Source organism: Poecile atricapillus, chromosome 1 (genome assembly GCF_030490865.1).
Source record: "Poecile atricapillus isolate bPoeAtr1 chromosome 1, bPoeAtr1.hap1, whole genome shotgun sequence".
NCBI lineage: Eukaryota > Metazoa > Chordata > Aves > Passeriformes > Paridae > Poecile > Poecile atricapillus.
Window position 1 is genome coordinate 176397307 of NC_081249.1, and position 13925 is coordinate 176411231.

The 13925-nt window shown below is 43.1% G+C and overlaps 1 protein-coding gene across 3 annotated transcripts in view; it reads left to right on the forward strand.

The window, feature by feature from the left end:
• Positions 1-13091, forward strand: part of RTN1 (reticulon 1) — a 115362-nt gene extending 102271 nt beyond the window's left edge. For 2 of the 3 annotated variants that reach the window (XM_058860028.1, XM_058860043.1), the window contains 6 exons: positions 8803-9010; positions 9923-10061; positions 10911-10980; positions 11349-11395; positions 11479-11537; positions 12265-13091. In XM_058860028.1, coding sequence (XP_058716011.1) covers positions 8803-9010; positions 9923-10061; positions 10911-10980; positions 11349-11395; positions 11479-11537; positions 12265-12307 — 566 coding nt within the window. In that variant the 3' untranslated portion in view covers positions 12308-13091. The remainder of the gene's footprint in view (positions 1-8802; positions 9011-9922; positions 10062-10910; positions 10981-11348; positions 11396-11478; positions 11538-12264) is intronic. The other variant, XM_058860036.1, reaches the window with a different exon arrangement.
• Positions 13092-13925: the final 834 nt, after the last annotated feature.

The following is a 13925-nucleotide window of genomic DNA, read 5'->3' on the forward strand; positions in this document are numbered from 1 at the left end:
GCCATTCCCTCAGGTCCTGTTGCTGAGGACCTGAGACCTGCTGAGGCACCAGACAGAAGAAATCAGGAGCTCAGTGCCCAAGTTTGCACCCCAGCCTGGAGGAGTTGTTTGGTGTCAGTACCCTCATCCTCATGAATATTCCCTTTTCCACTCTTCCTTCTACATGCCAGCTCTTGGATGGTCACAAGTGTCAGGCTTGCTCCTGCAGCTTCCACCTGCTGCAAGACTTATTTAAAAAAAAAGTAAAGATCTAGAGATACAGGCTGGTGAAATGGTCATAGAAATGATCCTAAATATTACCCATATTATAATTATAACTTAACATTGAAAAGAACTGCCGACTTTATCAAATTCATCTAGTTGACATAACTGTGCTGGGACTGCAGTTATTGATTATCATTTTCTTGGCAGCTGTTTTCAGAGAGCCAGCTGCCTTGCTTGACTGATACATCCATTGGTTTCCAAAGGGTGATGGGAAGCTGCAGCAACTGTCCATGGTGATGTTCCTCACTTTAAGACTGATAAAGAATTTCGATGGCAGTAATATGGTTGCATGCTGGTAATCTGTAATCTTGTTGACAGTTGTGAAGTCTGCCTAATTACAGCTTTATAATGAGAATGAAACTTCAGCCAGTTGGTACCTTCAATGCTTTACTGAAAATACTGTGGGCTGATCTCTCAGATGGGACCCACTTGATAAAGATCTGCCCCACTGTTTGGTTCTTATGTTGGATCTTGGTAGGAATAAAACCCTGGTACCAACTCAACACCTGCTGTAACCAATTTAGCTCATAGTTTCATAAAACTATACCAGTTTATGGGGAGCTTATTTCCTAATTTCACAGAAGATTTCCTGTGAAGTTTGAAGGAAATTTGTCAAGATTATTTACCACTTTCAGATCTTTTCTTTTCACTCATGCAGAATTAGTATCAATTCTTCTTCCAGCATGTTCCTGTTGATGGCAAAAAATAATCAGTGAGAAAATGTGCTCTGCACATCTGCTGTGCCAGCACAGAATCACAGAATGGTTTGGGATGGAAGGGACCCTAAAGACCACCCAGTTCCAACCTCCCTTCTATGGCCAGGGACATCTTCCACCAAATCAGGTTGCTCAGAGCCATGTCTTTCAAGAACTGATGGACAATATTCTTTCATTGCCAGAAAAAGGGGAAAATTCCCCCAAAATAAGAGTATATTGAGTATTCCCTGAGGATTAATTTAAACTCCATCAAGGGGGTGATGGGGGGCAATAGCTGAAGGCAATGTTGGAGGGTTTTTTGTTTTCATTAGCTCTCTGGGAAGTGAATTCTGGTGAGGCTTTTATGATATCAGAAGGTGTATTTTCTCCACATCGTGTTTAATTATAAATAACATAGGTCTGAACCACTCATTTTGAAAATCTGCAGATTTTCAAATGTTTGGATAGAGTCTAAAAGAGAGTCCAGGTCTATTCCTTTGGTCCAGGAGCTCAGGAAAATCTTAACATTTCCATAGCGTTATGTGCACTCAGAGCCTGCATTCAAGGGCTCTGCTTGGTCTCCTTGGTTTGTGCCCAATTAAGGTGAGAACCATAACATTCTCCACAGAAACTGCCCAAGGCAGGCAGTGATACAGTTTGATGAGCAGGAATTGTGTGTTTCTCCTGCTGCTGTTCTCAGTCTTGGTCTTAGAGCATCTCTCATGTGAGCATGAAAGTAACAACGGCGTGATTGTTAATAGCAGCACCAATCACATAATAATTAATAATTAATGACAGTAAATGCTACAATAGACTCATGTGTGGTGTGGTTGTAGGGTTGATTTTTTTATTGACAATCCTCTTTTACTGCCAGTCCTCTCCTGTCTCCCCAAGCCTACTCTGGTGCCTCACATAATCCATCAATATTTTTTTGCTCACATCTTGATCTTGCAGATGTTATAGGATATAACATGGAGGGTGTCTTGTATCAAGGTTTTCCTTTTCCCTCATCTTATTTTTGTTCCAGGTCTTCTCTCATCAAACTCTGGGGACTAAGAAGGTCTGAACTTTCAAGTTAAACCTTGAAACAGGTGGATGATAAAGTTACAAAGCTAAACTTAAGAAGTTAATGGTCAGTGTGTACAAAGGTAGAGGTATGGAGAGATTCCACAAGGCTGGAGATGAAGGATCAGGAGATATGCCTCATGAAACAGCAGAGATACTCTCTCTTGGCTCTGCTGTTCATCACAGCAGTCTCCTGAAGGCACCAGACTGCTCATTAAGCTGTGTATCCATCTGTATTAGGTTAGAATCAAATCTGTTGTGGGGAGGGGAGCAGTGTCCACATTGGATCTTTCATTGGAGGGGAGAGGGAAAGGCTGGTCCTGCAGCCTGTGGTTAAACCTGCAAGCCAGCCTTGCTTTGAGTGCCAGCAGTATTTATTTTTACTCAGAACCTACAGCATTGTCTCATTTGTTGTCAAATACTTTTGTGGCAGCGCTATAAACAAGATTGTCCTTCTTAAATTGTGTTTCTTGTTTTTTTCACTCCCAGAAGGTCTGATAAATGCCTTATGAAGTCATTTATATTTATGAAGTTGTAATGCTACACTGTGTACAGAAGTAAATGCTGTGCACAGAGAGGTTTTTCTCACTTCTCTTAAAAACTATTATTAGATAGGGAGTGAAGCAGTACAGCCCATTGATTTTACCTCCTAAGCAGGTCTGGTGGTATCTCCACAGTGGGAAGGACAGCTTGATCACTTCCAAAGGTGTTAGTAGTGTACTAGAGAGAATGCAACCTTTTATAGAATCATCAAGGCCCATGGGCTTCATTTGAAGGCTGGGTACCAAGGCTTTTCTCACACATTTTGTACTAACTTCCATGGAAATGCTGTTTTCTGTGTGATCATTTTTCACACATTTGTTGAAGTAGGAGAAAAACTTGCAAAGTCAGAAGGAGAGAACAGAGATTTTCAGAGGAGAAGCTGTGGAAGATTTGAATTGTCCAGTCTCTGCATGGTTGATCATTAATTTTCATACTAAAATGCTTTCTTTGAGATGGGAATGGGAAGATCCCCATTTTTCCTACAAAAGTATTTTTGGGAAAATAACCAATGCAGGAGGACATTTTAGCTACAAGTTGGTTTTGATCCTCTGGGATCTCTGCTGGGCCTGCAGCTGCCCTGCACCACGAGGCTTCTGGGGACCACAAAAACCCCCAAAGCCCAGCCCTTGTGCTTCCATATCCAAACAAGGATGGATTCAGGAGCATTTTTAATCATTCTGCCTTGACACTGCCCTTTCCAGCCCCCACATCTGTCTTCTGGCATTTTTGATACCAATTACTGAGAAGCAGAAACATTTTCTGCTTCAAGCCATGGAAAGAGCTGTGGGAGTTTTTAGGCACTGCAGAGCCATTACTTGCTGCCACAAGCTCTGCCTGCTGCTGCTGTTTCTTCTATTTGTGAGGTTAGTTTTAACTTGCCCCACAAACATGGGTATTTACCAGCTGTTCATATTAACAGGTGGTTTCTTGTACCATGGAGTTCACCTTTGCTAGACTGTGACTTGGCCCCGAGTGCAGCATCCCACCAGTTTAGCCAGATGAGGTTCTGCCATAAAGTATCTCCTTGAAGCACTGTTTTAGTACCCTTGGAAAATATCTTGCAACTGGAAGATTACTTGAGTAACATTTTGCAAGTTCTGCTGTGAGTTAAAAAGCACAAGCAGGCGATACTTGCAGATAAACAGCTCATCAGACACGCTTCTCCAGAAAAATTCTTCAAAGGCAGTGGCAGTGACCTGCAGCACTGCTGTCTTAAAGATGGCTGGAAAGTCTTCCTTAATAAATACAAATAGTTTTGAGTCTAAGGCAGTTCTGGCAAAACCCAGAGTCCTTTTATACCTCCACAAATGATTCAGACCTCTGATGAGTTATACTGTTAAGAGTGCAAAGTGAGTGATGTTGCTTCCCTCCTTCCAGGAGGCTAAAGGGAGACCATGGAAAGCTACAGCATAACAGCTTCTGCATGTTAATGGGCATGGGCAGGATTTTACAGTAGTGATTTTCAAAACAGAAGGAGCCTGACCCTCAAGTGAAGCCAAGGCTGATTTCAGTGCCCAAACCCCTTTTGCAAATCCTCGCTGCAAACTGGGTGGTTCGAAGTTGGCGTTTTGGCTCTCGGAAGTGGATCTTGCTTAGCCAAACAGACTGAGCCCCTGTCCAATTGCATGCACATCACACATCAACAGCCTCACGTGGCACCAGCCTCCTGCCTCATGAATATTCAGTGTGCATTGCTCAGAATTGTGCCATTGTGGTGGGGTCTGGGCAGTGCCCTGCACACACACACCCCTTCCCAGTAAACTTGCAGGACGCTGCACCATGCTAGGACCTTTGATTCTTTCCCTTCTGATTGACCAAAGCACTCAATTATTGAGTGGTTAATTCATGCTGTGAGGTATCCTCTGTGCTTTAGTTTATCTGGGGAATGCTGTACCCACCTTAGAGCTGGGCTGGAAGCTGTCTCAGCCTGACCAAGCGTGGGGCTGGCGTGTGCTGGCGAGTGGCTCTGCAGAGGAGGGTGTGTGTGAAAGCTGCGCTTCCAGCTCGGCTCCTGGCCCTGTCATCCTCATCCCCACTGCATCTCCATGTGCTGGGGAGGCTCCTCTGAGCCTGCCTGGGTGTCTCTTCAGTATGCCAAGCCAGGGGTACAGGCAGGAACAGGGAGCTGCCCTTCAGCAAAGGCACTGGTTATGCTTAGTGACCTGTTGGAAGACATTAAACCCATGGGGTCAGAGTTATTTGGTATCTTAATCATTTTTACATGAATAAAGGCTGAGAGAAAACTCAAAGCAGACATATAAATGTGGTGGACACACTCATCTTTAGTTTTAATTCCAGTTTAGAAAAAAAAAGAAGGGGTGTGATGAGGGTTGATGTAAAAGTCTGGTTTCACCTGATGGCCAATGAGAAAATTTCTCATTTGTTTTCCCCTTGGTCTCTATTTACAGCACCAGCCACGGAGGTGACAGGTGCTTTGGCTCTGATGTAAATGGTTACAGGAGAAAATGGCACTCTGAGGAAGCCAGGCAAAGGATTCCAGCTGGGGCATTCTGCACCCAGAGCACCTCTCCCTGATTTTAAGAGGTATTTGTTTAGGTAAGGAAACGTAGGAGAAAAATGTGTTTGACTACTGTCTCAGCAAGGAAGCATTTCTTTGCCCAGAGGGTGGCCAAACTGGAACTGGCTTCTAGAGAAAGGGTCAATGCTCCAAACCTGTGTTTCAGAATTATTTGGAAAATGCCCTCAAAAACATGCTTTAGCTTTTTGTCAGCCCCAAATTGGTCAGGCTGTTAGAGGAGGTGATGGTTGTAAGTGCCTCCCAGCTGAAATAGTCTGTTATTTTCTATATTCTATTCTATTCTATTCTATTCTATTCTATTCTATTCTATTCTATTCTATTCTCTCCATTCCAATAATGTAAAAAGCCTTTGAAGTGACTGAAGCTGCAACTGAAAGAGAAAAATGGCTCTGACAGGCATAGCTCAGGTGTTTTTAGCAGCATCTAAATTCCAGGGGAACTGATAGAGCTCAAATCCCTGAGGCCTGTCAGCCAAAGTCTTCCCAAGTCTTCACTGATTTCTAGTTCTGGATTCTCCTTCTTCCCCTTCCCTGCCCAAGGAGCTGTGAGGTTCACCTCCCTCCTGTGTCATCTTTTTCAAAGAGGTTTGGCTCAGTCCATTCTCCTTAAGGGAGAGGAGGAGGAATGGCTACAGGAGCATCAAATCCCACCCAAACAGCTGGACAGGGTAGCAGTGCTGCAGCTCTCTGTCCCTTCAAGGGAGATGAGGAGAAGGCAGATGTTCTTCCTGCCCTTGAGAATCCTGAGAGACCTGGCAGGCCATGGGCGAGGGGAATGTGCTCCCAGGCTGGACCTGGGCACTGGGAGAGCCATTTAAAAATCATTGAACTCGTATCTCTCTTTCCTATGCTGAGATTTTCCAACTAGCAGTTGGCACTTTTTTTTTCATGCACATTGGAATATTTGCCTCAGGCCTAAAAGACACAGGATCCCTCTCTCCCAGGTCTCCTTTGGCTGGAGAAAGAAACCAGATGCTTTTTCATCTCCTCCCTGGTGCATGCACTTGTTCCCAGAACTGTGTCACTTGGCCTCAGTCCATCTCGCTCTGATCCTTTCCTTACCTGATACAGCTGAGTAAATATCCCAGTCATTCCATGGCAGGAACAGATGACTTTCAGGATATACACATACCTGGACAAGTCTGTCCTGAGTAACTCAGCATCTTCCCTTTTAAAGGGAATGAGGAAATGCAGTTTGGCATCTCTCTGCATGAGAATGCAGCCCACTGCCAGTCTGCAGTTTGAAGATCATAGGAAGAAGAAGGCTTAGTTGGTCATTTTGGATCTTAAAATTAATATGGATTGACTCAGGGAACTCTGTTGGAGTTTGGTTTGTATTTTTTGGCTCAGTTCTCATTTGTTTGCCTCTCTACTGCCTGTGTCCCAGGGAGTGTTTTCCCCTGGCACATGTTCTTTTTCTGCCATCGGCAGATGATGTACTACATACACCAGCTTACCTGTGCTTATTTAATTTAATGTTGAGGTTTTGTGTGATAGAAAACTTAAATATCTCAAAGCCAGATTTGCATAAATTTCCAGTACTGTCCTCTGACAGAGTAATTTTTGAGCACAAAAAGTATCAGGTTGTGAATAATCACAGAATCTTAGAATGGGTTGGGTTGGAAGGAATCTTAAAAAATCATCTCATCCCATCCCTCCTGCCATGGGCAGGGATATTTTCCACTTGTTCCAAGCCCCATCCAGCCTGGTCTAGAACACTTTCAGGTAGGGCAGCCACAGCTTCTCTGGGCACCCTGTGCCAGGGCCTCACCACCCTCACAGAAAATATATGTCCAAATGACACCAAATGTTCCCTGGTGACAGCACCCAGTTGTTGGGCTGCAGGATTTTGAAGTACTTTTACTGAATAAATGAAAAATGGCCAAACCTGCATGCTTGTGTTCTGGTTGCCATTTTGAAAGGATGGTTTGCAAGGATGGAGCTGCGTGCTCCAGCCCCTCATCACCTGAGCAATCTGTGGAGTTCCAGTTGTGTCCTGCAATACAGCTGTGCCTGCTGCTAAACCTCCTCATCCAGGTGCTCTGACCATGCTGGAACTGCATTTTGGAGCGTTCCATACCCCCTGCCCAGGGGCTTGTGCAGGAATCAGGCATGGGCATGTATCTGTAAAATCCCTGTTTCATGGAGTCAGCACCCAGGATCCCTAAACAGGCACCAAAGTCCCTTGTCCTGTGGTTTCCATGCAGCCCATAGGATCCAGTCATGTGTGTTCATGATCACAGGTCCAGTGCTGAACGCTCAAAAATAGTAAAAGGTTTTTTTATAGTGTATATTGATGGAGAATATAATTGGATGTGAATGATGCATGAAGAGAGGAGAGCTCAGCAATATAACAGCAATTTTTGCATTCAAGCCCATCACTGTAAAGCAAGGCTAATATGTGTAATAGTAATGAGTAATATAACTCATTGACTCAAGGCAAACATGCAGTGATGACTCACAATTTTTAGAGATTAGATGATAAGGACTAAGATGCTGGATTAATTTTGTTTCTTTTAGTATCAGTCACTTTTTTTTTTTTTCCTTGACAGATTGCAGTTTTCCTGAATTTACTCTTTGTTCAGAATGATTTGACAAGTGCCATCTCTCAAATCTGTTTGGCTGGTGGTGTGTTCAAACTGTTCTTGAGGACTTGTGCAGTGTGTGAAATTAAAGCTGTTTTGTTTAGGTTGTTATGAGCATATTCTCCGGCTGGATGAAGAGTCCTCTCAGAAACAGGTTGTGGGTGTAAACAGATTAAATTCACCTTTGTGGACTGGATATTCCACAATCCTTTTATAACATTGTGTTATTTTAGTGGCTGTTCCAATGTGAAAATTTCTTCTGGAGAGGTTGAAGTAAAATTTGCAAAGTGGGTGGGAAAACACTGTAAAAGTTACTTGCTTTACAAATGTAAAAATGCACTAGTTGAAAATGGGTTTATGCACATTTTTTTGGTCTAACCAGCACCTCCCATGGACAGGGGAAGTTATATAACAAGCAAACGGCTTTTTTTTTTTTTTTTTTTTTTTTAGTATTTCTGAGACAGTTGGGTTGAGTAGCAAGAGAGATTTTTTCTGTATTTGAAGGCCTTATCTGAAAAATGGTCCTAGTCATGGAACTATTAAGCAGTGGTAAAGACAGGAGTCTTTTCCTTTCTCAAAACTTATGAAATAACAAAATTAAATTGTCAAAACTTTGAATGGGAAAGTGGTTTATCATGGCTAGCCCCAAACTTTCTCATTCATTTATCAACAACCAAAACTGGAAAACGCTTTGATCAAGCATTCAGCATTTGAACTTGTGGGGGGAAAAAAAAAAAAAAATGAAAAATTGGAATTTTCAGATTCAATACAAGCGAGGTAGGTTGAAATCTTCCAAACAGCCCTAGCAACAACACAACAAGCAACCCCAGCTTGCACTTGCCTTGCTGCTGCAAGGGACCCACCCACCGTGCTGCGGTTGGAGATATTCATCCATCTTATCTAACCCAGGCACAGGCACAAGGAAAACAAGGATTTCAAGTAGGTCATCGGTTGCAATTTCCTCAGCGTGTCGCTCCAGTCCCTTCCCTGCTCCTGCTGGGGAGCTCCTGTTGATGCTGCTGTGAGCAGAGACATCGCTGCTGGCAGGCCTCGCGCCGCGGCCACCGCCGCTGCCTTTCCAGTCCTTTAACAATTTGGTCTTCTCCCCCCAGCTATCGACCTGTTGTACTGGCGTGACATCAAGCAGACAGGGATCGTGTTTGGCAGCCTCCTGTTGCTGCTCTTCTCCCTGACCCAGTTCAGCGTCGTCAGCGTCGTGGCCTACCTGGCCCTGGCCGGCCTCTCGGCCACCATCAGCTTCAGAATCTACAAATCGGTCCTACAGGCCGTGCAGAAGACGGACGAGGGCCACCCCTTCAAGTGAGTGGCTTCATGGTGATGCCCATCTTTTTTTGTGCTGGATGAAATTCTCTTCTTGCTCGTAAAGAGGGAAATAATGATATTTTCACAGCGTCTCAAGAGTTGTAAGGTTCTATCGGCTTAGATCCTGGAGAGAGAAAGGAAAACACACCACACAAATCGTCATCTTCTTAGACATGGGGTTTTTCTTCTCAAAAAGATACAGGAAATTTTAAGCAAACAGAGAAAAGGAGTTTCTTTAGAGCTAGTGATAATACAGCATACCTGCAAGCAAAAAGAGCATTGTTTCTGAGCACAATCTATTGGGCATGGAAGGAATCTATCTATGCCTTTTCTCCAGAAATCCAATATCAAAGTGATGGTTCCAGTGACAAAGTACACCCCACTCTCCACAGGGTATGGGGGGTTTGCTCCACAGGACTTTCTCCTCTGCTGTGCCAACCAGTTGGTAAACCAGATCATGGAACTGGTGTGGTTTGCAAACACACACACTAAAAAATAATCTTGTTGGGGTGCTGCTCCTTCTGCTTCACTTGGGTCAGTTCTGAGCAGCGACTCAGGATGGGAGGGCATAGCTCAGAGAACAGCACAGAAATTTCTGGGGAAAACTCCCAGGTCAGATTTGTATCCCCCTCTGGGTGAAAAAAAGAGATAAATCCATCAAGACCAGGCTCTGTGTGGGAAGAGGGTGAGGCTGGAGGAGAACAGCCCCAGCTCAGCATCACTCAGCAAGATGGGTCATGCAGGGTGAAGAGGGTGTGCTGGTGGCCCTGTGCCTGCAGGGAAGGGAGCAGGCTGCTCCAGCACAAAGAAATGAGGTCTGGGAAGGAGGGAATGATGGGTTGGATGGGTACAAGCATGAACAGCAGGGGAAACTTCCCAGCTTTGTAATGGGACCTGTGTTTCTGGCAGAGCCTACTTGGAGATGGAGATGAATCTTTCACAGGACCAGATCCAGAAATACACAGATTGTCTCCAGCTATACGTCAACAGCACAGTCAAAGAGCTGAGGAGACTCTTTCTCGTTCAGGACCTCGTGGATTCTTTAAAAGTAGGATTGCTTTAAGTAATTTTAACCCCTCTCTAGGGGATCAATCTATATTTCAAAGAGCTGCTTCCCATGTTGACAGGGCTGTCATGAAACCTAGTTTTGTGTAGCTTCAAATATGAAAGCTGCTCTGCTTTTTGATTTAAAAATGTTTCCAGCACTTTAGAGGTTTGGCATCTGAATGTATTGATAGGTAATACAAAATGTATAAATTTGCAGAACCAGCTTAGCTCCACCTCAGTTCTAGAAGCATCCCAGCATTATGCTTTCTATTGCTTTGCTGTAAAATAATGTTCCCCTCTGTTAATCTGGATTTCCTCTGGTGGCATTTCCTGCAATGGATGATCTTCTTTCACTCCCTGCTGAAATAACTATTGATTTTTATCCTTACACTCAAGCCGGTGTCCTTTAGAGCAAAGAGAAGATCATTAAGAGAGCAGGCATAGGTTAGACTCCTAAATTAGTAAAGAATTTTAGGAAAATGTACCCCTCTCCCAGCCTCAAATGCTATCAGTCCCTGAGATTATCACTTCAAGGCTCTGTTTAACCTCTGGGATGACCTCTGCCATCATAAAAATTGGATGCAGAAATCTGCCTATGCCATTCTCAGTGCAGAGTCCTATATGGATGCAATTTAAACCCTAAATAGACGTGAGAGCTGAGCTAAGAGGGCAAGGAGCAGAACAGAGAATGGGGTTTATACACCTAGAGAAACTATCTCATTCCTAATGTGCTTTAACTTCTCCCTTCCACATTAAAAAGGCTAATGTGCTGCTATCTTAACTAGTTAAGCAAACTATTTTCTTCTTATGCTGGCACTGTAGGTGATGTAATGATCCATCTTTAATTTAGTTTGCAGTACTAATGTGGCTGCTGACTTACGTGGGAGCCCTCTTCAATGGCCTGACTCTTCTGATAATGGGTAAAAATCAACATTTCTTTTAAAAATCTATTTTTAACTTGAACTCCCTTTGGATTTCAGCTTAGACAAAACAGCCTATCCCTGACATGCCTTGTCCTCAGTTAAACCATCAACATTTATTTCCCATCCCAAATATTCACTGTTCTATCATGCTGTCCCTCCTGCTAGAGCTACTCTGCAGCTCCCAGTCCCAGAGCAATGGGGAATTCCATATTTGGGAGGCTTGAGCAAAATGCATTTTTAATACAAAGCTCCCTGGTGGATCAGCTGACCAAGTGGCACCATAACATGTTTGCCACTGAAGTAGGTCTCTCCTCTGGAGGAATCTGATCTGCAGGAAGGTAACACTGTGCTCTTTTTCTCCTCAGCTGTGGTGTCTATGTTTACTCTCCCCGTTGTATATGACAAGTACCAGGTAGGTCTGTCTGCATTTGGGGTGGCTGGGTGGCTCTGCCTGGTTGTTGCCTCTTTGACTTGGTCCCCTCTTGCTCTTTGCAGGCACAGATTGATCAATACTTGGGGCTGGTGCGGACCCACATAAACACGGTGGTGGCAAAGTGAGTTCAGCGGCCGATTGTGCGAGGCTGTGGTGCCCTTGGGGGTGGCTGGGACCTGGGTGCTCCTGGGGACACCGTGTCCTGTCACTGCTGTCCTCCCCAGATCCTGGACTGGGAGAGGTTGAGGGAGGGCAGAACCCTGGAGAAACTCAGGCCCTCTCCTGCCATTTGGGGGAATTGTGGACAGAGCAGCCCACTCATGGGCTGGTGTCCACACTGGTACCCGGCCAGGACAAACAGCAATGAATGAGTTCTCTTCCCCACTGATCACTCCAAGCCTGGTTTTGTGCATTCAGGGAGTTACTAGCAGTGTTGAACAATTAGGATGCCACCCTTTTACAGAAAGCACTTACCTGGAAGCACCATGATCTTCAGTGTTTCAAGCCCCTATGAAACAGGCAGAAGACCTGGGTGAAATTTTGGTCTGAAAATTCTATTTTTAGACTCCATTCCTGACTTTCTGTAGACAGTAGACCATGGAGAAATAATGTTGGGGGGAGAATATCACTGAACTTATCCCAAGATTACATGAACTACCAAAAACCAGGCCTGTAAGAACACCTAGATGGGCATCACTTCTATTACTCGTGGTACTTCAATTCACTTGTTGAGACAACATGCTGAGCATGGACTAGAGATTATCTATAAGAGTCCAAGTGGGGAACCACTGGAATGGAATAACTGCCTCAACATATAACCCTTTTTCTTTTTCTTCTTTATTTTTTAGGATTCAAGCTAAAATCCCAGGTGCTAAGAGAAAGGCAGAGTAAAGCAGACATCAAGAATTCATTGGCTACAGTAGTACATAATGGGGAAATCTGGAGTGAAAACAGCTCTGTTCTTACACTTTACTGCAAATTTATCATTCTTTTTTTTTTTTCTCGACACCATAATCTTAGAAACATGAAATCTGGAAGCAGTGCTTTTCCCCTGCTGCTTCTGCACTTAGAATATTTGCAATCACTTGTGTCAAGCACTAAAGTATAGTAAAGAGAAAAGTGTACTAGATGTGGTTTTTTGTGTTGCTTATAAAGTGCATGATGGTGAGAGCCTAAATAATATTGACCTCTTTATTTAATTTTCTTTTTTTTTTTAGTGTTTTTCCTTCTTCTATTGGCATTGCTTCTATAACTTTTAATGTTACATGTGGCTAGGGGCTTTCCTGCTTAGCGCACTTGATGCAATAGTTAAAATTGCTTCTACGTCACTGGGTTGCTGGTTGGATTCATCTTTATTAACTATATAGAATTGTAGACTGATGTTTTAGTGTTTTCCAGCACAAATAAAATAAACAGTAATCGGTACTTATGGTAATCAGTTTTGTATAACTCAAAAAATAAAAAGAAAAAAAGAAAACAAAACCCAGTACTTTTGTCGTAAAGGATTGACAGGCTGATTTACATGTATGGTAACTGGAAAGTTCCAGCATGTTCAATTTATTACGATTTGTATTACATTCTCTGTAGTTCCTAATGGACTTAATTATGGACTCTGAATATTTGCACTTATGTACTTGATACCGAATGCAGAAATAAATGTTACTAAATGTAAAAAGTTCTCTTTCTTGTCAACACTGGGGCTACCTTGACATTTGTGAGCTGGACATATACTGTACAAAAAGGAGCATTTTCCCTCTTTCTCTCTCCTCTGGACATCTGCACACACCTTGCCCTTACATCATGGTGCAGTCCAGCAAGTAATATCTAACTAAGAATAAGTAGCTCATCTAATCTTTTTACATCTTGATGATTTTTCTTTGAATAAAAGGAAGATCTCTGCACAGAGTTTGTTTATTTTTGTTGGTGGTGTAGCAAATATCAGGTGTCAAGTGAACAAGTGTCTCTTCCTCCGTTTGCTCCCTGTGCAAACCATGAGCAGCACAGCACAAAGGACATTTCAGTTTCCTTACCACCAATTGCTCTCTTACCCAAAGCTTTTCTCTGAAATCTGTTTTAAACAGAATCAGTATCAAATCCAGAGACTGGGAGCTGAAACAATTGTTTACTCTGGTTCAAAGGTTAAGGTTTTTAAGAATTGGAATTTGGTGTTTGAGAACCATCAGAGGAGAGAAACAGTTGTTGAAAATTATCCAAAGTGCTTCAAAACAAGCAATTGGTTAAGTGCTTGATTTATCCATTTGTGGAACACACCTGTGTAATTTTTATTTTTTTTTTGTATAAAAATGTGAACATCAAAATACCTTCAGACAAATTGCCTGTTTTCTCTTTTTCAATCACAAAGGTTTTATGAAGAATTAATTTTTTTACAAATAACTAGATTTTTAAATACTTATCCCAACTTTTTAAATTTGAAGTCTTTCCTTAGACTCATTCATTAATTCACCTTTGTCTCAGTTCCATGTTGCCACAGTGACACCTGTCCAAGGCC